Source organism: Anomaloglossus baeobatrachus, unplaced genomic scaffold, assembly GCF_048569485.1.
Source record: "Anomaloglossus baeobatrachus isolate aAnoBae1 unplaced genomic scaffold, aAnoBae1.hap1 Scaffold_205, whole genome shotgun sequence".
NCBI classification, from domain to species: Eukaryota; Metazoa; Chordata; class Amphibia; order Anura; family Aromobatidae; genus Anomaloglossus; species Anomaloglossus baeobatrachus.
Genome location: NW_027441975.1, coordinates 369,553 through 397,404, shown reverse-complemented (window position 1 = coordinate 397,404; position 27,852 = coordinate 369,553). Strand labels below are relative to the sequence as shown.

General features: G+C 47.7%; 1 protein-coding gene across 1 annotated transcript; it reads right to left on the bottom strand.

Moving 5' to 3' along the window:
- Positions 1-740: 740 nt before the first annotated feature.
- On the bottom strand, positions 741-19,784 carry LOC142261054 (uncharacterized). The gene is made up of 4 exons (XM_075332095.1): positions 19,689-19,784; positions 19,508-19,605; positions 19,223-19,313; positions 741-3,950 (listed from the first exon to the last, which is right to left on the bottom strand). Exons 1-4 carry the CDS (start codon positions 19,771-19,773, stop codon positions 2,527-2,529), a joined length of 1,698 nt encoding a protein of 565 aa, XP_075188210.1. The 5' UTR covers positions 19,774-19,784; the 3' UTR covers positions 741-2,526.
- Positions 19,785-27,852: the final 8,068 nt, after the last annotated feature.

Sequence of the window (27,852 nt, the reverse complement as noted above, 5' to 3'; positions counted from 1 at the left end):
AGTCCCTAAGTGGTGTCTATCTATCTCGGGGCATGGTCCTGGTGTTTTAATATGTTTTTAGACTAAATGGATGTTCACCTTCTTTATAAGAACATTTTTTGTACAATTTCTTCTATAGAAACTCTTGTTCTCTTTTTTCTTGATACCAAATATGCGTAGTTTTTTTTATTTTTATTAACGGTTATATTTTCAGGAGGGTCATTTGAATTTTTAGCTTTTTTGTTATTTTTTTTCTTCCTATTATTTTTTAAAAACTTTTTATTAACATTTTTTATTTATTTTCCTAGTCCCCTAGGGGACGTTATCACTGCATAGTCCGATTTCCTAAGCATTTCAGAAATGCTGCTTCCTGTGAGTGCTGGCGATCTGTCGGCTCTCCCAGGAAGTTTACCATGGCAGTTTCAGGGGTCATCAGCTGACCCCGCGCTACCATGGAAACACATTGGCGCACCGTGATCATGTCACGGGACAGCCGATGGTGGTGGGAAATGGCACAATCCCCACTGCGGCCATTTAAGTCGTGCTGTCAGTGTTTTACAGCGCTATCTAAAAGGGTTAACAGGTGCGGGTGGATCTCCGATACACCTGAGCCTGATACCCACACCTGATACCCAAACATATGCAGAGGTTTCCTCGGGCTCACCACCAGAGCCCGCAGTAACTGGAGATAGGCGACCAAAGACGTACCGGTACGCCCTTGGGCGTAAAGGGGTTAAAAAACAAAAGCAATTTATATTTCATTATATATAGAAAATAAAAGTTGTAAATTTATTTACACACAACACTGCTGCATGGACAGTATATGCACGCTCAGTTCTGCTACATAAGCACATTTACATACAGCTCTACTAAATACAATGGAGATCAAAATTAGAGAACAATGTCTGATGACTCGCTTTTTTCAGAAACAATGTAATAACTTTGTCACCAAGGATGTTCCAGAGCTTTTCTATTGGGTTTAGATCAGGACACTGGGCAAGTATTTCATTGTTTCAATGTTTTCTGTTTCAAGGAACTGCTTTACCCAATTTGTTGTATGACAGGGGGCATTGTCCTGCATGAAAACTGCTGGATGATTGAGGGATGAACGCAAGGAAGGAACCACGTGTTGTTGAAGAAGGTTCTGATACACACTTACATTCACTCTTCCATGTAGCTGTATGAGAGGTCCAAATCCTGCTGCAGAAAACATTCCTCAAACCATGACACGTCCTCCACCACCATTCACTGACTTCTTAACACACTTTGGGTTTAGTCTTTCTCCAGTTCGTTGACGAACATAATGTTTCCCATCGGACCCAAATAAATTAAATTTGCTTTCATCGCTATCTATGGAGCACTTCTTCTCTGTCCACACAACATGCTCCTCACAAAAGGTGAGTTCAGCCTTTTGATTCTTTCTGCTAATGAGAGGTTTGGTCACTGCAGAGTGGGCTTTCAATCCAAATGCTCTTAAACATCGTGACATTGTATGACGAGACAGATCCTTACCCTGTTTGGTGCTGAACTGGCGAGCAATTCTAGCTGCAGTGCTGAAACAATTACCCATGGATATTCTCCACATTATCCTGTCCTCTCTTGCGAGAGCGACCAGTCTTCTTTGGGGAATTGAAAGAGTTCGTGATGTTGTAAAGATGCAATATTCTCCAAATCACAGACTTGCAACAACCAAATTCTCTTGCTAGGGCTGTTAGGGTTACCCCTTAGGCCTTCATATGGATAACCTGCTGCCGGTGTGTTTCAATCACTTTGTAATGGCAGACCATTTCTGCAAAGTCAGTGCAAACTGAAAAGTTAGGCTGCCAACAGGGTTTGTCAGATAATTAAGGAAATTAGCACTAGGTGCCAGATTAACACCAATAACTTGCAGGTATCTGAAAGTGTTCTGTAATTTTGATCAGTGTTTATTTACATTTATTTCATTTACATTTTTATGTGCTTTTGAAAAAAAACAATTTATGAAATAAGTTTAAAATACTGTGAATTTCCTCATATTAGCATATAATCACGTAGTACTACACAGTGATCGCAACTTTTAGAAAATTGTGATCTTCACTGTATATACAGTTATATACACACACACACACACTGTGTACACATCACCCCATTTTACAGTCCCTTACAGGGTATGTGATTGATCCTATGACTGAAATGTTTTTGTTAGAAGTGCATCTTATAGTCCAAAAAATATGGTAAGTTCCAAAGTAATTTCCCTTCCTCATTTAATTATACGACTGTCTGTTATGTGATTTTTGGACAATCTGTCAATAAAATATTTATTTTGTCCCTGTGCAAGTTATTATTGATGGTCAAGAAAATATGAGTTTCCTTGTTTTCATTTTTCCCATTCTAGGTATGATAATGGATACTCCCTGTGTGGGATTTTTGATGTTTAAGAAAGTTCCACTTGTGTTTAAAACATTCTGAACATGAAAAAGGCTTCTCCCCTGTGTGAGTTATTTGGTGTCTAATAAGATGCAATTTCTGGGGAAAACATTTCCCACATTCTGAACATGAAAAATGCTTCTACTCTCTGTGACTGCTCTGGTGATAAAGAAGAGTTGATCTACTTGCAAAACATTTCCCACATTCTACACATGAAAACGTCTTTTCCCCTGTGTGAGTTCTCTGATGTCTAATTAGATCTGATTTGGTGTTAAAACATCTCCCACATTCTGAACATGAAAAAGGTTTCTGCCCCGTATGAGTTCTTTGATGTGTAACAAGACTTGATTTCTGGTTAAAACATTTTCCACATTCTGAACATGAATATGACTTCTCCCCCATATGAGTTCTTTGATGTGTAACAAGAGTTGATTTCCGGTTAAAAGATTTTCCACATTCTGAACATGAATATGACTTCTCCCCCGTATGAGTTCTTTGATGTGTAACAAGACTTGATTTCCAGTTAAAACATTTTCCACATTCTGAACATGAATATGGCTTCTCCCCAGTATGAATTATCTCATGACTAACAAGACTTAATTTGTGGCTAAAACCTTTCCCGCATTCTGAACATGAATATGACTTCTCCCCCGTATGAGTTCTTTGATGTGTAACAAGACTTGATTTCCAGTTAAAACATTTTCCACATTCTGAACATGAATATGGCTTCTCCCCAGTATGAATTATCTCATGACTAACAAGACTTAATTTGTGGCTAAAACTTTTCTCGCATTCTGAACATGAAAAAGGCTTCTCACCTGTGTGAGTTCTTTGATGTATAACAAGATGTGATTTCCGGATAAAACATTTCCCACATTCTGAACATGAAAATGGCTTCTCACCTGTGTGAGTTCTTTGATGTGTAACAAGATGTGATTTCCGGATAAAACATTTCCCACATTCTGAACATGAAAATGGCTTCTCTCCTGTGTGAGTTCTTTGATGTATAACAAGTTTTGATTTCTGTGTAAAACATTTCCCACATTCTGAACATGAATATGGCTTATCCCCTGTATGAGTACTTTTATGTGTAACAAGATTTGATTTCAGGTTAAAACATTTCCCACATTCTGAACATGAATATGGCTTCTCCCCTGTGTGAGTTCTCTGATGTTGTACAAGGTTTGATTTATGATTAAAATATTTCTTACAAATGGAACAAGAAAATCTCTTCTCCACTGTGTGAATTTTTTGATGTTTTACAAATGATGTTTCTGGAGGAAAACTATTTCCATTTTTTAATTGTGAAATTGGCTCCTTTTCTTTAAGATCAGTTGGTTTTCTAATGCCTCTTTTGTGACTTTTATTAATTTTAGTAGTCTGTAATGATTCAGAAGAGAGGACCTGTTTCATAGAATCAGATGATAGATCTTTGCTGTGAAAGAAAGATGGGATATCTGGAATAATGGCATTTGCTTTAGTTGAATCTTGTGTGATCTCAAAGTCATCTGATTTATAAATTGAAGATGTCAGTTGTCCCACTGGTCTCGTGGTACAGTCATCTGCTAGGAATAAAATCTGTTATTTTTTTCATAAAATATGCTTGAAATTAATATTTTTAAACATTTCTACTTAAAACGTCTATAGAAACAGCAAGTTATGTAGTAAAATAGAATTATTTGCTAAGACAATAACAGCTCACAGTCTAATAGAAGACCTCATGGCATGAACCAGTAGAGTATGGTACACCACCTAAAATGTTATGTAGGTGAATATGATACCAATATAAACTTCCTCTCCCACAAAAACAAGCCCCCACTCAGTTCCATCATCTGTCAATGGCAAAACAGAGTATTCCAACATTATAACGATGCCAAACACACCTCCAAGACGACCACTGCATTGCTAAACAAACTGAGGTTAAAGGTGCTGGACTGGTCAAGCATGTCTCCAGACCTGAACCCTATTGAGCATCTGTGGGGTCTCCTCAAATGGAAGGTGGAGGAGCAGAAAGTCTCTAACATTCACCAGATCTGTGATATCATCATGGAAGAGGATACAGCGGCTCCTGTGACGTTCTAGTGAACTCCATGCACAAGAGAATTAAGGCAGTGCTGGGAAGTAATGGTGACCACATGAAATATTGTCATTTTGAGCACAGTTTGGCAATTTCACTTAGAGGTGTACTCATGTTTGTTGTCAGCAGTTTTGACATTAATGGAAGTGTGTTAAGTCATTTAAAGGACACACCAAAATTACACTGTTATACAAGCTGTACACTGACTACTGTGCATTGCATCAAAGTGTCAGATCGTCAGTGTTGTCCCATGAAAATATACAATTAAATATTTACAAAAAAATGAGGGGTGTATTAACCTTTGTGATATACTGTATTTGCAATTTTCACTCCAACATCCACTGCGTCACTGAAGGCTATACTTTCCAAAATGGAGTCCCTTTATGGGACTTTCTCCTGCTCTGGTTTTCTGCTGTTCTGTCACATCAAGTCTTCTGCAAATGTGTCACATCTTATCTGGGATCTGCTCCAGTGACGTCAGCTTCTGTTGTTGAGGGTATGAATTGACTAACCTGAAATACTTAATTCAGCCATATCACAGACCCAAATATGTGGTTTAGTTGATGTAGCCTAATATATTTATGAATGTTATTGTTTCCTACTGACTCATATATGAATATATTCAGTGATTTTCCTTAATACAAAATGCCAGCTATGGACTCTCGAATATCGGGAAAAGTTTTGAAAGACCCCATCACATCAGGTTAATGTCTCCATGGTCCAGTCTGCTGAGCACTGGCAGTGACACGCGAGTTAACGTCACATCTCAGATACCGATGGACCTGAAACAACTGAAGCAGAGAGCGGCTGCCATTCCACCCATGATCTCAGAAGGCTTCTCTGAATCAGTGTCACAAACTGTTCACATGAAGCCTCATCACGCTTTGGCTCTTTATCAAGAGCAGATCACCAAGGTTCACGAGGTGGCCCTGGATAGACTTACACCAACCAAAATTAGAATCTTTCCATTATTCCCCTCCCCATGTACATTTACCCATACGGACTCTATATTGTTGCAGTTCCCCCCAATGTCACCTAAAACCTGTGTTGAATGATGACATTGGGGGGGAACTGCAACAATGTAGAGTCCGTATGGGTAAATGTACATGGGGAGGGGAATAATGGAAAAATTCTAATTGGAGTTGCTATAAGCCTCCTAACATACCTGAACAAATAGAGGGTGAAATGCTGCAACAAATTGAAAAGGCAGCTAATAATAATAATCAGGTTCTTATTATGGGGGATTTCAACTATCCAGACATACAGTGGGACATAGAATCTACTGGTTGTGCTAAAAGCTGTAAGTTCTTATCTACAATTAAGACCATTTCTTCTTTCAGATGGTAGATGAATCGACCAGGGGAGATAATTTGCTAGATCTGGTCCTGTCAAACAGACCAAACACAATTTCAGATCTACAGGTCTGGGAGCACTTGGGCACCAGCGATCATAATATGGTAAGCTTCAATGTAATATTCAATAGAACATTTCAAAGGGGAAATGCTGAAACCTGGAATTTTAGGAAAGCTGATTTCAACAAATTAAGGGAAGAGCTTAAATGTGTAGATTGGGACAAAGTCATGGTAACTGGGGATACTGAACATAAATGGGGTAAGTTTAAGGATATACTACTAGAGTCCTGTAAAAAACGTATACCCTCTGGTAATAAAATGTCCAGGAATAAAAAGAAACCACTTTGGATAAATAAGACTGTACAAAGTATAAAAAACAAACAAAGGGCGTTTAAAATCTTAAAGGCTGAGAATACAGAAATAGCATTTCAGAAGTATAAAGATATCAATAGGAAATGTAAAAAAGACATCAAGCAAGCAAAATTAGCTACTGAAACAAAAATCGCCAAGGATATTAAAATAAATCCCAAAATCTTTTATAAATACATTAATGCCAAAAGGAAAACAAAGGATAGTATCGGCCATTTAAAATATAATAACTAGTTAGTTATACAGGACAAACAAAAGACTGAGATATTAAATAGTTATTTCTCATCAGTGTTCACCAAGGAACTGACTGTACCAGGGATCATTCAACAAGTGAAAAATCAAAGTTCACCACCCGATATAATTAATTTAACACAAGAAGAAGTATGCCTGCGTCTGAGTAAATTAAACAGTGACAAATCCCCAGGGCCAGATGGCATCATCTACGAATATTGAGGGAATTGAGCTCCGTAATCAACAGACTGCTGTATCTCATCTTTTTAGACTCGCTTTCTAACAGGGTTGGTTCCTCAGGATTGGAGGATTGCTGATGTGGTACCGATATTTAAGAAAGGTAAGAGGCTGGATCCAGGCAACTACCGTCCAGTAAGTCTGACATCAGTAGTGTGCAACGTTTTTGAGGGCATTTTAAGGGATGACATGCAAAAATATATTGCAAAAATAATATAATAACTCAAAAAAAGCATGGATTCATGAAAGATAAGTCATATCTAACCAACATGTTGGGGTTCTATGAGGGGGGAAGTGCAAACCTGGATATTGGTAATGCAGCTGATGTGATTTATTTAGACTTTGCAAAGGCATTTGATACTGTACCACATAATAGCCTTAAACTAAAGCTCCAGAAGCAAGAACTAGGGGAAACTATATGCAACTGGGTAAGGCGTTGGCTACAAGATAGGAAACAAAGAGTAGTCATAAATGGTACTTTCTCTAAATGAGCTATAGTCAGCAGTGGGGTGCCGCAGGGATCTGTGCTAGGACCGATTCTTTTTAATATCTTTATTAATGACCTTGTGGATGGGATTGATAGTAAAGTGTCAGTCTTTACTGATGACACCAAACTATGTAGGATTTTATAAACTTACCTATATAGTACAATATTACAAAAAGATCTGGATAAGATGTCAGAATGGGCAGATACTTGGCAAATGAGATTTAATGTTGATAAATGTAAAGTAATGCACCTAGGATGGAGTAATCCTATAACTGCGTATACATTAAATTGAAGTAAACTCGGGACTCCAGAACAGGAGAAGGACTTGGGTATTCTCATTAAAAATAAGCTGAGCAACAGTACTCAATGCCAAGCAGCAGCTGCTAAAGCAAACAAGATTTTAGGGTGTATAAAAAGAGAGATTAGATCCCGTGATCCCAACGTATTGTTACTCCTCTATAAATCACCTGTAAGGCCACATCTGGAATATGGGATCTAGTTTTGGGCTCCACATTTTAAAAAGGACATTCAGAAGTTAGAGTCAGTTGAAAGGTGGGCAACTAGACTACTACAAGGAATGGAAGGTCTCCCATATGATGACAGGTTGAAAAAGTTAGATATGTTTAGCTGAGAAAAAAAAGACGTCTCAGAGTAGATCTCATTTATTTGTATAAATACATGTGTGGTCAATATAAAGGACTGGCACATGACTTATTTCTTCCAAAGACAATACTACGGACCAGGGGGCAAACACTGCGAGTGGAAGAAAAGCGATTCCGGCAGCTAAATAGGAAAGGGTTCTTTACAGTTAGAGCAGTCAGACTGTGGAATGCCCTACCACAAGAGGTAGTAATGGCAGATACTATAACAGCTTTTAAAAAAGGGCTGGATGATTTCCTCAGTACACACAACATTGTTGGTTATAAATGACTTAGTGACCAAATGTAGAACTGGTTGAGGAAGGTTGAACTAGATGGACCTAGGTCTTTTTTCAACCTAAGTAACTATGTAACTACCGTATTTTTCACTTTATAAGACGCACTGTTGTTCCCCCAAATTTTGGGGGAAAGTAGGGGGTGCGTCTTATAATCTGAATATACGGATTATATACTGCAGGTTCCAGGGGAGGTGGGGGCCGCTCTGGAGCGGTGGTGGTGGCTGAGGGAGGCTGGTAGAGGCTGGTGAGCTGGTGACGGCTGCAGCCTTAGATCTCCTGCTCATATAATATGCAGAGCCGCTGTCCATCATCGTGGTGCTGAAACTGGCACCGCGGTGAAGGGCTGCGGGAGCGGCACATATTATATGTGCATGTGCTCCCCTTTTATCGCACATGCCCCCCTGTGTTAGATGTGGCCCCCATGCTGCTGCCCATAGTAAAATAAAAAACGCTTTACTAACCTCCTCCAGCGTGTCTCCCCGGTCTCCCTCCTGCTGCTGTGATCAGGCACGCAGAGATGTCACTCTGCTGTACCGATCACATGACCAGCACTGAGAACCAGGAAGAGCAGGAGGCCGAAGCTCAACCACACGGAGGGAGACACGAGGGAGGACAGTGCTGGAGAAGGTAAGGAAAGAGTTTATTTTACTATAAGCAGCAGCATGGGGGCGATATCTAACACAGGGTGATGTATGCCAGCCACAGTGGGCCATGTGCAGCAATAGGGGGCTGTGTGCCAGCCACAGTGGGCGATGTGCAGCAATAGGGGGCCGTGTGCCAGCCACAGAGGACGTGTGCCAGCCACAGGGGGCCGTGTGCCAGCCATAGAGGATGTGTGCCAGCCACAGGGGGCCATGTGCCAGCCATAGAGGACATATGCCAGCCATAGGGGACATGTAGCATCACAGGGGGGATTGTGCCAGCCACAGTGGTCGTGTGCCAGGCATAAGGGACATGTGGCATCACTGGGGGATGTGTGCCAGCACAAGGGGGCTATAGTCAATATAAGGTGGCCATATCCAGATTAATGGGGCTAATTTTAGGACGGGGGGCTATGAGGGACATATAACCTATATGATTTGTTAGACGGACACTGGCATTATAAGACGGACCCCATTTATTAAATTCTCTATTCCTTCACCAAATTTGGGGTTACGTCTTATAATCAGGTGCGTCTTATAAAACGAAAAATACGTTATGTAAGTATCCTCCGTCTCGTTTAATATCTGGAAAAATAACCACAGACAATCTGTAGCAGATGTTTTTTGGTTATGTGCTGATCTCAAGATAAGATCTAGATTCAACCTTCCTTGGTCAGGATAATGTGCCCTAATGAAAGTATTACATCTATAGTTGGACCAATTACATTTAATTACAACCAAGGGGGGGGGGTGTTATGATTCAGGGACCGAGGAGGATACAATAATGCAGAATCCCAAAAAGGTAACAGAGTGGCTGGAAACTTAATAGACTGCAGACCTAATCCTGATACACAACTAACATTAGCCGTGGGGCGTGCCTACGATGACCTGGACGCCTTGACAAAGCCGGAGAACTAAATAATCTCACAGATAGAAATATAAGAAAGCTAATCTGCCTCGGAGTAGTCCCCAAAGATAGATAGATAGCCCCCCACATGTAAAGGCTACGGTGATATAGAAGAACACAATACAAAGCCAGAAAGGACAAATTTTAGCAAAGGTGAGGCCCAAACTATCTTTATAGAAAAGGATAGGAAAGCCCAACTGTCTGCAGCCGTAAAAACCCTAATGAATACTAGCACTACTGATATGGAAAAATCCTGAGGTTACTAAACCTCTCCTCCACTGTACCAGCACTCAGATGTTACTGGAATCCAAAAAACACTAATACAGATGAGGGACTGAATAATACCATGCATGACAAAACACAAATCTTGCAGAATCATGGCGCTAAGTAGCAGCAGGGAATGATCCCATTCCACCACGAACTCCACACAGACAAATTAGGAATCATGCATAGTATCAAAGCAGAACAACAAAAGGTAGTAAACAAACAGCAGAGGTCCAAGACCACTTATCTGAGGGAAGTTCAGGAAGTGAGCAGAGCTGGTTGCAGAATGTACTGGACACACAGGAGCAATTGACAAGTAACAAGAGAAAGCTACTAAGTTAAATAGCCCAATCAGACCCTGATTGCCAGTCCTCTGCAGGTGTGTCGCTTCCCTTCCACACATCAATTGCACCGCCAGCACGGACCACAAGAGGGAGCTCCAAACTGGAAAACGTATTCGAAACAGGGGTGGTTCACAGATAAGTTCCAAATGAAATATGTCTAAATGATAAAGTTTTAAAAATTTAAGGTTGACAACAGTCACAGATATTTTATTAAGGGGGGACTGTGAGGGTAGGGCTGGGCTATGGGCCGTTTGTCCAGATGTAATAAGTTTATCTGTGTGTGTGTGTGTGTGTGTGTAAATAATCAAAGTATAGATGTCGTTTCATAATTATCTGTGTCTATATGACGATTTCATAGAAGCTTTATAATATGATTAGAAGATGTGTGTATGTACAGTATGGTGTTAAAGATGAAGCCAATAAATAGTGAATAAGTGTGAGTATAGACAATAACAAATGTACTGAAATAGTCAAATTCATCAGTCTTCATCAGTAAAATAATTAGTAACGAGCGGTGACACAACTCTGGGTGATTAGAGGATGGGCTCGGTGGCTCTTATCTGTATATTAGAGCCATCAGCCATGCACAGCTGAGGGATAGATCACGGCAGATGGGGAATGGTCTTTTTTTTGCAGTTTATTGCAATTCTGTTGAAGTTAATCAGTTTTAAAGAAAACTGAAAAGTCAAAATAAGTCTAAGTTCACACACTCAGTTATTTCGACGCAGCGTTTTTGTGCATTTTTTGTGTCAAAAAACGTGCAAAGACGCACCCGCGTCAAAAAAACGTGGCAAAAACGCATGCGTTTTTACCGCGTTTTGGTGCGTTTTTTGCTACGTTTTGCTGCAATTTTGCTCACTGCGTTTTTATGCGTTTTTTTTTCAGTGAACAATGTCATAAAGATTGTTGAAGAAAAAAAAAAGGTCTGTCATTTCCTTCTTCAATATGTTCTTCATTCTCCACTAGTGTATGCAGGAGAGCAGACAGCTGCAGAACTAGAAGGCTCAGCATGCTCCATCCAGGACTGTATGCTGGAGGGAGAGGCAGGGGGAGCAGAACTAAGGCTCAGCATACTCCATCCACTAGTGTATGCAGGAGAGCAGACAGCAGCTGCAGAACTGCAAGGCTCAGCATCCTCCATCCAGGACCGTATGCAGGGGTTTTTTGCCCCCCAAAAAAATTACGTGGGCTTCACCATATTTTTGCATGCTAGCCAGGTACGGGCTGCCCCCAACCCTCAGCTGCCTATTTGTACCTGGCTAGGAACCAAAAATATAGGGAAGCCTTTTTTTTTTATTTCATGAATTGCATGAAATAATTTTAAAAAAAAATGACGTGGGCTTCGCCCAATTTTTTGAGTCCAGCCTGGTACAACTAGGCAGCTGGGGATTGGAATCTACAGCGCAGGGTGCCCATGCTTTCTGGGCACCCCTGCTGCGAACTGCAGTCCGCAGCCACCCCAGAAAATGGCGCTTTCATAGAAGTGCCATCTTCTGACGCTGTATCCAACTCTTCCAGCTGCCCTGATGCCGGGTGGCTCGCTGGGTAATAATGGGGTTAGGGCTAGCTGTATATTATCAGCTGGCCCTAAGCCCGAAATTCATGGTGTCACGCCAATATTAGACATGGCCACCATGAATTTCTAGTAAAGATAAAAAAAACCAACACACAGAAAAATATTTTTATTAGAAATAAAACACAACACAATTAGTGACTCCATCTTTATTGAAATAAACCCCCCCCCTCACCCCTCCGCAGTAATCCTGGGTCAAGGGTCCCGCGCTGTCCAATCCGGATTCAATATCATCTGATCGGTTTGCTGGAAGGCAAAGCAATCAGATGATGTGTCAGGTTCAAGGACCTGAATCACATGACACAGCAGCTGATTGTATAAAAGCCGTTTATACAATCAGCTGATGCATCGGTGCAAAAAAAAAAAAAAAATACACACATCTGCGCTCTGACTCCTGTCCGATCGCACCAGGAGCTGCCGGTAATCAGTGAAGCGGTCTCCTGACGGCATCAGCTGATAGCCAGCCGGGCGGTAAAAGCCGGGTTTCACCGCGAGACTTGCGATCAGCTGATGCGTCAGGTGCCGCATCATGTGACCGCATCAGGTGATCACCGCCAGGTCCTGTATCCATCGAACGTGCTGACTGGGAGCCAGCACACAGCCGGAGCAAAGGTGGCGGTACCGGGAGAGGAGCAGGCAGCGGACATGGCACCGGGAGTCTGCAGACAGGTGAGTATGACTTTTTTTTTCTACTGTTCACTTTTGATTTCACAGCCGCTTCCACCTCCTGCCCGGCCATGGCGCCGCACGGGAGCAGACATGGCACCGGCGGGAAGTGGGGGCAGCGGTGGCGGTACCGGGAGGATTTATGCTTCTGTGTTTACTGACAGAAGGAATCCTCTTCCTGTACATGTCACTTTACTACTCACCCCTTGCGTTTATAGCTGCGTTTTTAGTCATAGAAACGCACTAAAACGCAGCTATATTTGCAATTTGCGTTTTTCATTGCGTTTTTAAACAGCTCATTGAACTCAATGGGTGGAACACGCAGTGAAAAACGCGAAAATAATTGACATGCTGCGTTTTTGTGGGCACTACAAAAACGCAGCTAAAAAAAAATGCTGTGTGCAGACAGCAAAAATGAAAATTCATAGACTTTGCTGGGGAAGCAAAGTCATGCAGTTTTCTGGGCAAAAACGCACCCAAAAAACGCGTAAAAACGCCGTGAAAAACGCACTGTGTGAACTTACCCTAAGGGGAAACTATTGTACAGAAATTCACACTTGGATCTCACTGGACATTTAATGTTGTCTATCATAAAAGCAAAGTTTGATCAAAAAGACTGGACCTGGTGTTGTAGGGACTAAATTATCACATTCAGCAGCACAAAATACAGAGAAGGTAGATTCATCTTATATAATGCCAGGAATCTAGGAAGGAAACAGCATCATCACCCTCCGATATTTCCTACAGGCTATCATAATATCATTCTACTTGTCCGCACATTCTATGTACGCTAATGTAGTGAACCTTAATCCATCGGGGTGCTACAAAGTTCTGCATACCCACCAGGATGCAGGGCCTACACCCTTAGGGACTCAGAACCCCAGTGCCAGTAACACCAAGAACCCAGGTAATCCCAAACTGTGGAGAGGAGTCAGGACACAGAAAGGAGAAGGAAGTCTGCAGTGAAAGGGAGCAGACATAGTCAGAACTGCGGTGACTGTTAAAAGTTGACAGTGAAAGTGAGAGGTGTGACTGAGCAACATCCTGACTCGGGTTGACAATGACCTGGTACCCAGGAGAGGTGGTTGCCGGTGAAGTATTCCCGGAACTACGCACCGACAGGGTACAGGACCCTAGGACAGGAAAGAGCTTCAAGCCGACCTGTTAATGTGGCGCCCCTGAGGCTTCCGTCGCCACAGGTCATTGCACCCCATCCAGCGGTGTGATGCCCCATTCTGGGTGAGGAAAGGAGTGAACACCGGTCCCCTGGTAAATCTACACTACACCCATTGCTAGGAACACACTGGGACCAGGGATAGTGGCAGAAAACCCTCCCATGCTGCATGCTGGGAGGGGCCGTAAGACCCATCCCTGCTCCTATAGGGTAGAACAGAGCAACTGGGGAGGTGGGAGGAGCCACAAGAGTGCAGACACAGAGAGGAAGGTCTAGTGGAGTCAGTGGAAGAGAGAGTGGGGAAGGAGGAGGAGGCCTGCTGGAGGCAGGCAAGGAGGAGAAAAGAAAGGAAAGAAAGCTCCAAGTCAGTCAGGGGCTGAAAGGAAAGAAAGAGACGCTTCCTGGTGAAGATCCTGGGACTCAGAGGGTCCAGGTGACACCAAGCAGAGAACAGAAGGGATCCCAGGGCCACGGGTAGCTGTAGAGCTGCGGTGGCCTGTTCCACAGGAACAACGGTGGAGGGATCAAGCTGCAGCAGGGGACGGTCCCTAGAAACCGGAGGAGTGCAAAATCATCTCCAGACAGTAAAAACCGAGGCCCAGGGAAAGTTGTAAGCTCCCCGGGCCAGAGCCCACAGCAGTACCTCTAGAAAAGGGATAATCAGCCGACAGGTGACCCCCCAGCCTGGAGGCTGTTGTGGAGGCCAAGCCAGGTTCATCCTACAAAGGCAAGGCTAAGGAAGACAGCTGAAGACAGAGACACTTAAGAGAAGGGTACCGGCTTTTACTCCAAGAATCACCCAGAAACGGCGGAGGTCCCTGACAGTGGTCCCAGCAGTCCAAGGGTTCCTGCAGGACTGTGACAAGAATTGTGAGTAAAGAACTTGAAACTGCACCCTTGGAGTTGCCTCTGTTATTTCATCTGCATAGACACTCACAAGCACCAACTGTGCCCCGGGGCACTGCTCCACCTGTGGGGAGTAGTACCACCATTGCTGCCATATCATCCCCCGGAGGCCTCATACAGCAGCGGCGGCTTATTAGCCCAATACCACAGGTGGCGTCACGAACACAAACTTTAATTCAAGCCACATATTCTACTGACACCCACCAGGGCCACGGAGCCGGGCCCAGCCACCACTGACTACCACCGGACTAGTCCGGCCCGGCACCGGGTGTCCCATAGCCCTTGGGTGGGCGAGTAAACTTTGGCGTCACGAACAGGATGTCGTGCCCAGGACGGGTACTGTGCGCCTGAAAAGACTGTGTTACTGCATGCTTCATTGTGAAAACTGCCGCCATTAGCGCTGCAAAGAGCGAGAAGAAGGGGGGCGTGCCAGAAGAAAGGGCGCGAAGAGAAGCCCCGCCCCCTTGGTCTTGGCAAAAAGAGCGCGAAGCGGTGCCCGCCATGGAAGGCGGAGGAAGAAGCAATGGCGACTAGACAAGCTGGCCGGCTGGCAGGAAGAGTCTAAATGCCAGACCAGCAAATAAAGAAGATGTACCTGATAACGAGCGAAGCGGTGCTGGCCGTGATGGGCTGGGCGCCAGTCTGGCGCCAGATGATAGTGCAGCCTCCGGCCCCGCCTCCGGTAAGGGAAAGGGTGCAGCCAAGTGGCGTGGTCGAGCACCCGAGCAGTGTTCCAGCAAGCGTTCCCCAGGTCGGCAGCATGGCAGAGAGGCTGCAGAAGTACGCACCAGGGACCGGGAAGATGGATCCCGAGCTGGACCTGCTCCGGGAGGAAATGAGAATCCTGGCTCGGAGGCTGAACAACATGCAAACGGAGGTGGACCGGCGGAGTGGAAACTCGATGGTGCCGGAGAGCGTGGGCCACAGGATGGAGGCCGCAGAGCAGCGACCGGGTGAGCTATTTGAAACCCTGACCCGTCCGGACCCATGGCCCTACCAAGCGCCACCGCCCAGTCCCTCCACCGTCCCGCTAGCTTTCCCAGCCAGCCCCGCTGACGCCCGGTGGGGCACCGGAGGCCTACTTGAAACCCCCGAAGATGGCGCCTGGGGAGGGGTGGACCCCGCGCAGTTAGTGGGCCCCCTACCGAGTCCCCCTGTAAGCCTCCTGGGAACAACATCTCCGGGAGTGAACTGGGACGCGGCGCCCATTGAGAGTGGGAGACTACAGCAGCCACTGCGGCCCAAGGAGACTCCCCTGGCAAATGAGCTGACCTGCCAGAGATTGGTGAAGGAGTACCAGCGGGAGCGGGAGGCCCGGGAGGAGAAGCGGAGGGCCGAGGAGGCGTCCAACCTGGCCTCCAAGGATCAAATCAGAAAGGCCCTCAAGGGGTCACAGGGCCCAGTGAGACGGGGCCTAGTGGTAGACTTTCGACAGGAAGGAGGCTGGGGCTTCATCAGAGAGCCCGGACTGGGTAAAGATGTTTTTGTGGCCCGACGTGATATTGAGGAACACCTGCCCAAAGGCCACTCAGGGCGAGATGCTAAGCCGGGTGACGCTGTGGAGTACACCCGGCTGATGGAAAGCAGGGGCTGGTACGCCCTGCACGTACACATCCTGCGGGAGGAGACGTCCTCAAAAGAACCGGAGTGGCGCCGCACTATGCCAGCGTGCAGCGTCTCCCCTGTCAGCAGCAGCCGCAGCACTACCTCAAAGCAGGCCCAAGCCGCAGAACGGAGCAGCGGGCCTGCAACAGCCATGCAGGAGACACAGACCCGGATCTCCATGGCTTGTCTGATGCAGGGTGCACGGCCAAAGCAAGACCCTAAAGATCACAGCAACAGCCCCCTGCAAACAAGTAGCCCTCTGCAGGAACGCCGTGTTGCGCGTGCAAGAAGCCCCATTCCCGCCCAGGCCGCAGTTGTCCGCAGAGGATCAGTGGCCAGCACCCAGGGGACCCAGACAATAATCTCATCGGCATACCTGTTGCCCGGAGCAATGCCGGAGTGGGACCCCCGCATCTATCCTCGTGAGTAAGAAGGAAAAGAAGATGCTGAACTGTAAATAGCCCCTGTCTGCCCCTTATGCTTTGTGAAGATGTCCCTTTTGTGCTGCCCTCATGTTCTTTTCGAAGATGACACCCTTTCCTGCCTACTGCCCCTTGTACTTTTTGAAGAAGTCACTCCCCCTGTGTATGTGTACCGGGCCACTAGACTGGAATGTGGTCCCTGGTAAAATGTTATGTGTAAAGTGTCCTGTGTAACCAGGCCACTGGACTTAGTGGCTGGTATTGTTTTCCACTTTGTAGACTGAGAGAAACGAACTGCCAGGCTACTGGACTTGTAGTAGCCAAAAATGTAATTAGTTGCACCCGTTGTGCCCCCTACCAGAACTATGGGGGATGTGCCCGAACCGTGCAATGGACTGGAAGTGCACACAGTTTTTCTTTATAAGAAGTTTGCAACGTTTACCAATATGTGCCTCCCATAAAGGGAAGAAATGTTATATTGTTTTTCTTTCTACACGCGTGTAAAAATGTTTTTGCAGTTTCTCCACATTTTCTGTTGTTTTTCAGCCCGAGGACGTGCTGGGATTTGCTGTGGGGGAGTGTGGCGCCCCTGAGGCTTCCATCGCCACAGGTCATTGCACCCCATCCAGCGGTGTGATGCCCCATTCTGGGTGAGGAAAGGAGTGAACACCGGTCCCCTGGTAAATCTACACTACAGCCATTGCTAGGAACACACTGGGACCAGGGATAGTGGCAGAAAACCCTCCCATGCTGCATGCTGGGAGGGGCCGTAAGACCCATCCCTGCTCCTATAGGGTAGAACAGAGCAACTGGGGAGGTGGGAGGAGCCACAAGAGTGCAGACACAGAGAGGAAGGTCTAGTGGAGTCAGTGGAAGAGAGAGTGGGGAAGGAGGAGGAGGCCTGCTGGAGGCAGGCAAGGAGGAGAAAAGAAAGGAAAGAAAGCTCCAAGTCAGTCAGGGGCTGAAAGGAAAGAAAGAGACGCTTCCTGGTGAAGATCCTGGGACTCAGAGGGTCCAGGTGACACCAAGCAGAGAAAAGAAGGGATCCCAGGGCCACGGGTAGCTGTAGAGCTGCGGTGGCCTGTTCCACAGGAACAACGGTGGAGGGATCAAGCTGCAGCAGGGGACGGTCCCTAGAAACCGGAGGAGTGCAAAATCATCTCCAGACAGTAAAAACCGAGGCCCAGGGAAAGTTGTAAGCTCCCCGGGCCAGAGCCCACAGCAGTACCTCTAGAAAAGGGATAATCAGCCGACAGGTGACCCCCCAGCCTGGAGGCTGTTGTGGAGGCCAAGCCAGGTTCATCCTACAAAGGCAAGGCTAAGGAAGACAGCTGAAGACAGAGACACTTAAGAGAAGGGTACCGGCTTTTACTCCAAGAATCACCCAGAAACGGCGGAGGTCCCTGACAGTGGTCCCAGCAGTCCAAGGGTTCCTGCAGGACTGTGACAAGAATTGTGAGTAAAGAACTTGAAACTGCACCCTTGGAGTTGCCTCTGTTATTTCATCTGCATAGACACTCACAAGCACCAACTGTGCCCCGGGGCACTGCTCCACCTGTGGGGAGTAGTACCACCATTGCTGCCATATCATCCCCCGGAGGCCTCATACAGCAGCGGCAGCTTATTAGCCGCATACCACTGGTGGCGTCACGAACACAAACTTTAATTCAAGCCACATATTCTACTGACACCCACCAGGGCCACGGAGCCGGGCCCAGCCACCACTGACTACCACCGGACTAGTCCGGCCCGGCACCGGGTGTCCCATAGCCCTGGGGGTGGGCGAGTCATTAACACCTGCACAGCAAAGGGGACCATCAAGGACCTTGCTGACCCTAAAGAATTTGAAGACTCAGTAGCAAAGAGAGAACTGGAGAAAGGACCAGAGACTGCAACCCCACAGGGATCACGCTACCGTCAGGCGGACAGAGGTGGACAAACCACAGACCGGGAACCCCCAGTGTTCCATACCAGGGGGACCCACTTACCAGAGACAGGTGCAGGGGAAGAAGGTACCAAAGAACCAGACTGGCACTGGGACGAAGGGGACCTGGAGGCAAAACCAGCCGGCCTCGGGCAACCAGTTAACATCCCAACGTGAGTAAACCAGTTGCACTGAATCAATATCTGGACTCCTTCTTCCGACGCTCACTGCACCATACACCCGCTGGGGCAATACCCTACTTGTGGAGGGACTATCATACTAGTTGCTCATACCATCAGCAACAGTAGAGACACTTAGCTGCAACACCGCAAGTGGCGTCACGAATAACCTCTATTCAAATATCCCCTGTAAAAATCCCCCATTACAAAAAGGGCCCCGGGCACGGAACCAGGTAACGGCCACCATCGTGACATCCCCAGAGCGTACATAACCCGGAACCGAGTACCCCATATCCCTGGGTGCTACACTGCTATTTGGCTTTGTAGTTTAGAAATCTGGGCAGCTGTGAGTACGCAACCTCTAACTCCAACAGAAGGACCTCCAATGCCCAAGTAATGGGGACAATTTCAACACATTGGCTTAGTGAAAGAATGGGGACCACTTTATTGTGATATGGCCGGACTACACCACGGATAAAGCAGCCACAGCCGGTGACTGAGAAGAATCTATGACTTCTCTGCATTTAGTGGTCACTACTCACCTGGGCGGTCATCTGTAGGAATCTCCTCTTTACTCCGCTCATCACCCCTCACATATGTCTCTGTAGTATTATTATGGGGCAGATCTTCCCCCTGAAAGAAATATTGTAAAAGTCACAGACAGATGGAGAAGTCCCATCTATGATCAGCTCTAATCCTGCCATCTCCACCGCTCTCATTACACAAGTATAACACATATAATACTGGAGGATAAAACAAGACTGAGCACAAGACCTTCACAGCCGTCTACACATCATAGGGGGATTTCATGGCTCCTCTCCATCTACCTGATGATCCTGAGGAACATCGGGATCTTCTTGTTTACAGTCCTGTGGGAGAAGAGGATGGGGACATCTCTCTGGTGTTGTCCTCTTACTGGATAGACCTGGAGGAGACACATACAGGGACTGAATTCATTCCTTACATACAGATAATTATAGGCCGTGTGTATTTAGTCCTGTCTATTACCTGGTGATGTGAGGGGCTGGGGAACCGCCATCATGACGTCCTTGTACAGATCTTTGTGTCCTTCTAAATACTCCCACTCCTCCATGGAGAAATAGACGGTGACGTCCTGACACCTTATAGGAACCTGACACATACAATGATACCGTCACCCCCGATCCCTTCATAGCGTTACTGTATAATGTCCCAGCATTCCCAGCAGTGTCACCTCTCCAGTCAGCAGTTCAATCATCTTGTAGGTGAGTTCTAGGATCTTCTGGTCATTGATGTCCTCATGTATCGGGGGCTGATGTGGAGGCCCCGTGATTGGGCTCAGGGGTCTTCCCCATCCCTCAGACACAGGGGCCTGACAGCGCTCACTAGAGGTCTTCTTCACTACTGTGTAATCCTGGTTATGGAGAGACACAGTAATAAATCTCACTCCAGACATTTCCAGAGTCCTCACCTCTCCAGTTCTGTCCATCTGTTATTCCCATCTATATATATATATAATTGCCTTATTCTGTCTGTCTGTCTTGCTCCAAAATAACATCATTACAGTGACAACCGTCGCATTGGCCGCTCGGCTCGGCCCCGCCCCCTTGGCCACGCCCTTGCACACTGTGCCCGCTCGGCCACGCCCCCCGCACACTGTGCCCGCTCGGCCACGCTCCCCGCACACTGTGCCCGCTCAGCCACTCCCCCGCACACTGTGCCCGCTCGGCCACGCCCTCCGCACACTGTGCCCGCTCAGCCACGCCCTCCGCACACTGTGCCCGCTCGGCCACGCCCTCCGCACACTGTGCCCGCTCAACCATGCCCCCCGCACACATTGGGCACCTATACACCTCCCCCTAGGACTACTTCACCTATTAGACACCTTACCTCCAGGACTACTCCTCCTATTATACTCCTCTCCCCTCAGGACTATTCCTCCTATTATACTCCTCTCTCACCAGGACTACTCCTCCTATTATACTCCTCTCCCCAGGACTACTCCTCCTATTATACTCCTCTCCCCAGGACTACTCCTCATATTATACTCCTCTCTCCCCAGGACTACTCCTCCTATTATACTCCTCTCTCCCCAGGACTACTCCTCTTATTATACTCCTCTACCCCCAGGACTACTCCTCCTATTATACTCCTCTACCCCCAGGACTACTCCTCTTATTATACTCCTCTACCCCCAGAACTACTCCTCCTATTATACTCCTCTACCCCCAGGACTACTCCTCCTATTATACTCCTCTACCCCCAGGACTACTCCTCCTATTATACTCCTCTCCCCCCAGGACTACTCCTCCTATTATACTCCTCTACCCCCAGGACTACTCCTCCTATTATACTCCTCTACCCCCAGGACTACTCCTCTTATTATACTCCTCTACCCCCAGAACTACTCCTCCTATTATACTCCTCTACCCCCAGAACTAATCCTCCTATTATACTCCTCTCCCCCCAGGACTACTCCTCCTATTATACTCCTCTCTCCCCAGGACTACTCCTCCTATTATACTCCTCTCTCCCCAGGACTACTCCTCCTATTATACTCCTCTCTCCCCAGGACTACTCCTCCTATTATACTCCTCTCTCCCCAGGACTACTCCTCCTATTATACTCCTCTCTCCCCAGGACTACTCCTCCTATTATACTCCTCTCTCCCCAGGACTACTCCTCCTATTATACTCCTCTCTCCCCAGGACTACTCCTCCTATTATACTCCTCTCTCCCCAGGACTACTACTCCTGTTATACTCTAATAAGACAACACCCAGAACATTTACAGCGCCCTACACAAGCACTTGGCAACTACAGACAACAACATCTATATATTTATATTATATATATATCAAAAATCATACATTAACTACACAATAAATTCTAGAATACCCGATGCGTTAGAATCGGGCCACCTTCTAGTAGATAAGAATGATATAAAACCGACAAGAAAAACAGCGAAAATCCAATAAAATATATATTCCTTTATTAATAATGTAGTTAAAACAGCAATTTATATGCAAGGTTAATGATGACAGGAGGGACCCACAACACAGTACAATTATATAAAAAAAAAAAATAAATAAGAAATGTAATTACATGAAAAGGCCACCAGATGGCAGCTGGAGCCCAAAACAAGCGAGCACACATGGAAAACTGCCACAGAATAAATATATATATATATATATATATATATATATATATATATATATATATATAAATATAAGTGCAAATACTATAAATTATATATAAAGCGCACAACAGTAATAATAAAGTGTATAATAGTGAAAAAGTGCACTATAATTAATAATACTATGGCAGACAATTCATGTGAAGTCACATGCAAAGAGCATCAAGATAACCAACTGGGGTAAATCCACAATGCTTAGTCAAAGTTGGACTATATAAAAGTGCAATGTGCAAGCAAATAAATGTAAATACATTTAATTAGATGGGTATACCTGAAGCCATATGGACTGTGTATAGGGAGCCTCCAACCCACCCTACACATGTTTCGGCGTACCTTCGTCAGGGGAATGTGTCAATTCCCATCTAATTAAATGTATTTACATTTATTTGCTTGCACATTGCACTTTTATATAGTCCAACTTTGACTAAGCATTGTGGATTTACCCCAGTTGGTTATCTTGATGCTCTTTGCATGTGACTTCACATGAATTCTCTGCCATAGTATTATTAATTATAGTGCACTTTTTCACTATTATACACTTTATTATTACTGTTGTGCACTTTATATATAATTTATAGTATTTGCACTTTTTTATATATATATATATATATATATATATATATATATATATATATTTATTTACTAGAAGGTGGCCCGATTCTACGCATCGGGTATTCTAGAATTTACGTATTGTGTAGTTAATGTATGATTTTTGTTATATATATAGATGTTGTTGTGTGTAGTTACCAAGTGTTTGTGTTGGGGTTGTACATGTTCTGGGTGTTGTCTGGGTGTGGCGGGGGGTGAGAGCGGTGTTGTTTGTGTGTTGCGTTGTGTGTGTTGCGTTGTTTGTGTAGCGCTGTGTGTCTGTAGCATTGTGTGTGTGTTGCGTGGTTTGTGTGTGTTTTGGGGGGAGGTATGTTTTGTGCAGTGTGTGTGTTGCACGTTATGTGCGTATATTTATGTATGCCGCGGTGTTTGTGTGTTGGGTGTTGTGTGTGTGCAGCGTTGTCTGTGTGTGTGGGTGTCTGTGTAGGGCGGTGTTTGTGTTTCCCAGTGTGTGTGTGTTGTGCAGTGCGCGTGTGTGTGTTGGGGGGAGGTGTGCACCTCCCATCGTGCTCCATCCCTTATGCTGCGCACCCCCCATCGTGCTCCATCCCCCATGCTGCGCACCCCCCATCGTGCTCCATCCCCCAAGCTGCGCACCCCCCATCGTGCTCCATCCCCCAAGCTGCGCACCCCCCATCGTGCTCCATCCCCCATGCTGCGCATTCCCCATCGTGCTCTATCCCCTATGCTGCGCATTCCCCATCATGCTCCATCTCCCATGCTGCGCATTCCCAAACGTGCTCCATCCGCCATGCTGTGCACTCCCAAACGTGCGCCATCCGCCATGCTGCGCACTCCCAAACGTGCTCCATCCGCCATGCTGCGCACTCCCAAACGTGCTCCATCCGCCATGCTGCGCACTCCCCATCGTGCTGCATCCCCCATGCTGCGCACTCCCCATCGTGCTGCATCCCCCATGCTGCGCACTCCCCATCGTGCTCCATCCGCCATGCTGCGCACTCCCAAACGTGCTCCATCCGCCATGCTGCGCACTCCCAAACGTGCTCCATCCGCCATGCTGCGCACTCCCAAACGTGCTCCATCCGCCATGCTGCGCACTCCCAAACGTGCTCCATCCGCCATGCTGCGCACTCCCAAACGTGCTCCATCCGCCATGCTGCGCACTCCCAAACGTGCTCCATCCGCCATGCTGCGCACTCCCAAACGTGCTCCATCCGCCATGCTGCGCACTCCCAAACGTGCTCCATCCGCCATGCTGTGCACTCCCAAACTTGCTCCATCCGACATGCTGCGCACTCCCAAACGTGGTCCATACGCCATGCTGCGCACTCCCAAACGTGCTCCATCCGCCATGCTGCGCACTCCCAAACGTGCTCCATCCGCCATGCTGCGCACTCCCAAACGTGGTCCATCCGCCATGCTGCGCACTCCCAAACGTGCTCCATCCGCCATGCTGCGCACTCCCCATCGTGCTCCATCCCCCATGCTGCGCACCCCCCATCGTGCTCCATCCCCCATGCTGCGCACCCCCCATAGTGCTCCATCCCCCATGCTGCCCGCAGCATCAGCCTCTGTGCCCGCAGCATCAGCCTCTGTGCCCGCAGCATCAGCCTCTGTGCCCGCAGCATCAGCCTTTTCTGTCCCCAGCATCAGCCTCTCTCCTCCCAGCCTACCCCAGCCTCAGCCTCCCCCAACATCAGCCTCTCTTCTCTCAGCCTCCCCCTCCCAGCCTTCCCCAGGATCAGCCTCTCTCCTTCCAGCCTCCTCCAGCACGCCGTGCTCCTCTGCCGACACTCACAGACCCGATCGCATACACTCACACACACACACCCACCCGATCGCATACACTCACACACACACACCCACCCGATCGCATACACTCACACCCACCCGATCGCATACACTCACACCCACCCGATCGCATACACACACACATTGACGATATTACACATACGCGCTCACACTCATAACATCTGGAGATACCACATGCTTCTGGCCATGTGATCCTCCGGCAGGTCCTGAAAGCTCACAGCACAGGATCGCCGCCGAGAAGCAAGCGATATCCCAGGATGTTGTGAGTGTGTGGATGTGATGTGTGTGTGAGGTGTGTGTGAGAGTGAGTATGATCTGATGTGTGTGTGTGTACTCACCTAGGAGTCGGGGTCCGTGTCAGTTGGGGATTGCGTGTGGGGGGCCGGGCCAGAGCGAGCGTGCATTGCGTGAGGGGGGCGGGGCCTGCAGAGAGCCGGGGCGAGAGGCCAATCCGTGGGGGGGGCGGGGCCATGGCGAGCCCAGCGGCCAATCAGCTTTGTGTCACCGTAAGGACACAATTTTGGAGCATGACAGACAGACAGACAGAATAAGGCAATTATATATATACTAGAAGGTGGCCTGATTCTACGCATCGGGTATTCTAGAATTTACGTATTGTGTAGTTCATGTATGATTTTTGTTATATATATATATATATATATATATATATATATATATAGATGTTGTTGTGTGTAGTTACCAAGTGTTTGTGTAGGGCGCTATACATGTTCTGAGTGTCGCGGGGGGTGAGAGCGGTGTTGTATGTGTGTTGCGTGTGTTGCGTTGTTTGTGGAGCGCTGTGTGTCTGTAGCGTTGTGTGTGTGTGTGTTGTGCGGTTTGTGTGTGTGTGGTGTGTTTTGGGGGGAGGTATGTTTTGAGCAATGTGTGTGTTGTGCAGCATGTGCGTATATTTGTGTGTGCAGCGTTGTCTGTGTGTGTGGGTGTCTGTGTAGGGCGTTGTTTGTGATTCCTAGTGTGTGTGTGTTGTGCAGTGCGCGTGTGTGTGTGTGTTGGGGGGAGGTGTGCACCTCCCATCGTGCTCCATCCCCCATGCTGCGCACCCCCCATCGTGCTGCATCCCCCATGCTGCGCACTCCCAAACGTGCTCCATCCGCCATGCTGCGCACTCCCAAACGTGGTCCATCCGCCATGCTGCGCACTCCCAAACGTGCTCCATCCGGCATGCTGCGCACTCCCAAACGTGCTCCATCCGCCATGCTGCGCACTCCCAAACGTGCTCCATCCGCCATGCTGCGCACTCCCAAACGTGCTCCATCCGCCATGCTGCGCACTCCCAAACGTGCTCCATCCGCCATGCTGCGCACTCCCAAACGTGGTCCATCCGCCATGCTGCGCACTCCCAAACGTGCTCCATCCGCCATGCTGCGCACTCCCAAACGTGCTCCATCCGCCATACTGCGCACTCCCAAACGTGCTCCATCTGCCATACTGCGCACTCCCCATCGTGCACCATCCGGCATGCTGCGCACTCCCAAACGTGCTCCATCCGTCATGCTGCGCACTCCCAAACGTGCTCCATCCGTCATGCTGCGCACTCCCAAACGTGCTCCATCCGCCATGCTGCGCACTCCCAAACGTGCTCCATCCGCCATGCTGCGCACCCCCCATCATGCTCCATCCGCTTGGGAGTGCGCAGCATGCCGGATGGTGCACGATGGGGAGTGCGCAGTATGGCGGATGGAGCACGTTTGGGAGTGCGCAGTATGGCGGATGGAGCACGTTTGGGAGTGCGCAGCATGGCGGATGGACCACGTTTGGGAGTGCGCAGCATGGCGGATGGACCACGTTTGGGAGTGCGCAGCATGGCGGATGGACCACGTTTGGGAGTGCGCAGCATGGCGGATGGAGCACGTTTGGGAGTGCGCAGCATGGCGGATGGAGCACGTTTGGGAGTGCGCAGCATGGCGGATGGAGCATGAATGGGGGTGCGCAGCATGGCGGATGGAGCACGTTTGGGAGTGCGCAGCATGGCGGATGGAGCACTTTTGGGAGTGTGCAGCATGGCGGATAGAGCACGATGGGGAGTGCGCAGCATGGCGGATGGAGCACGTTTGGGAGTGCGCAGCATGGGGGATGGAGCACGTTTGGGAGTGTGCAGCATGGCGGATAGAGCACGATGGGGAGTGCGCAGTATGGCGGATGGAGCACGTTTGGGAGTGCGCAGCATGGCGGATGGAGCACGTTTGGGAGTGTGCAGCATGGCGGATAGAGCACGATGGGGAGTGCGCAGCATGGCGGATGGAGCACGTTTGCTCAGCCTCTCTCCTTCCAGCCTCCCTCAGCATCAGCCTCCCCCTCCCAGCCTTCCCCAAGATCAGCCTCTCTGCTCCCAGCCTCCTCCAGCACGCCGTGCTCCTCTGCCAACACTCACCCACACCCGATCGCATCCACTCACCCACACAACCGATCGCATCCACTCACCCACACAACCGATCGCATCCACTCACACACACAACCGATCGCATCCACTCACACACACAACCGATCGCATCCACTCACACACACAACCGATCGCATCCACTCACACACACAACCGATCGCATCCACTCACACACACCCGATCGCATACACTCACACACACAGACACTGACGATATTGCACATACGCTCTGATACTCACAACATCCGGGGATATCACATGCTTCTGGCCATGTGATCCTCCGTCAGGTCCTGGAAGCTCACAGCACAATATCGCCGCCGAGAAGCAAGCGATATCCCAGGATGTTGTGAGTATTTGGATGCGATGTGATGTGTGAGGTATGTGTGAGTGTGATCTGATTTGTGTGTGTGTGCTGTTATGTTATGTATGTTCCGCAGCTGCAGGACCTTGATGTGTGGATGCGATGTGATGTGTGTGTGAGGTGTGTATGAGAGTGAGTGTGAGCCGGTGTACACTGGTAACTATGATACACATCGGGTAACTAAGGGACCTTAGTTACCCGATGTGTATAATGGTTACCAGCTTTCACGGCCTCCGTTAAGATCCCAGCATCGCAAGGTTATGTGTGGCGCTGCCGGGATCCTGACGGAGCCGGTGTAGAAGCAAGCGATATCCCAGCATGTTGTGATGTGTGAGGTGTGTGTGGATGTGATGTGTGGATGTGATGTGTGAGGTGTGTGTGAGAGTGAGTGTGATCTGATGTGTGTGTGTGTACTCACCTGGGAATCGGAGCCCCGTGTCAGTTAGGCCAGAGCGAGCGTGCATTGCGTGAGGGGGGCGGGGCCTGCAGAGAGCCGGGGCGAGAGGCCAATCCGTGTGGGGGGGCGGGGCCATGGCGAGCCCAGCGGCCAATCAGCTTTGTGTCACCGTAAGGACACAATTTCGGAGCATGACAGACAGACAGATAGACAGACAGATAGACAGACAGACAGACAGACAGAATAAGGCAATTATATATATAGATAGATTCTGTGGCAGTTTTCCATGTGTGCTCGCTTGTTTTGGGCTCCAGCTGCCATCTGGTGGCCTTTTCATGTAATTACATTTCTTATTTATTTTTTTTTTTTTATATAATTGTACTGTGTTGTGGGTCCCTCCTGTCATCATTAACCTTGCATATAAATTGCTGTTTTAACTACATTACTAATAAAGGAAT

Coding starts and splice junctions, on each gene's coding strand:
- LOC142261054 (XM_075332095.1), bottom strand. CDS start 19,773: ATGGAGGAGTGGGAGTATTTAGAAGGACACAAAGATCTGTACAAGGAC. Junction 19,606..19,688: donor CCAGCCCCTCACATCACCAG/GTAATAGACAGG, acceptor TGTCTCCTCCAG/GTCTATCCAGTAAGAGGACA. Junction 3,951..19,222: donor TCCTACAGATGACCGCCCAG/GTGAGTAGTGAC, acceptor TTTTATTCCTAG/CAGATGACTGTACCACGAGA.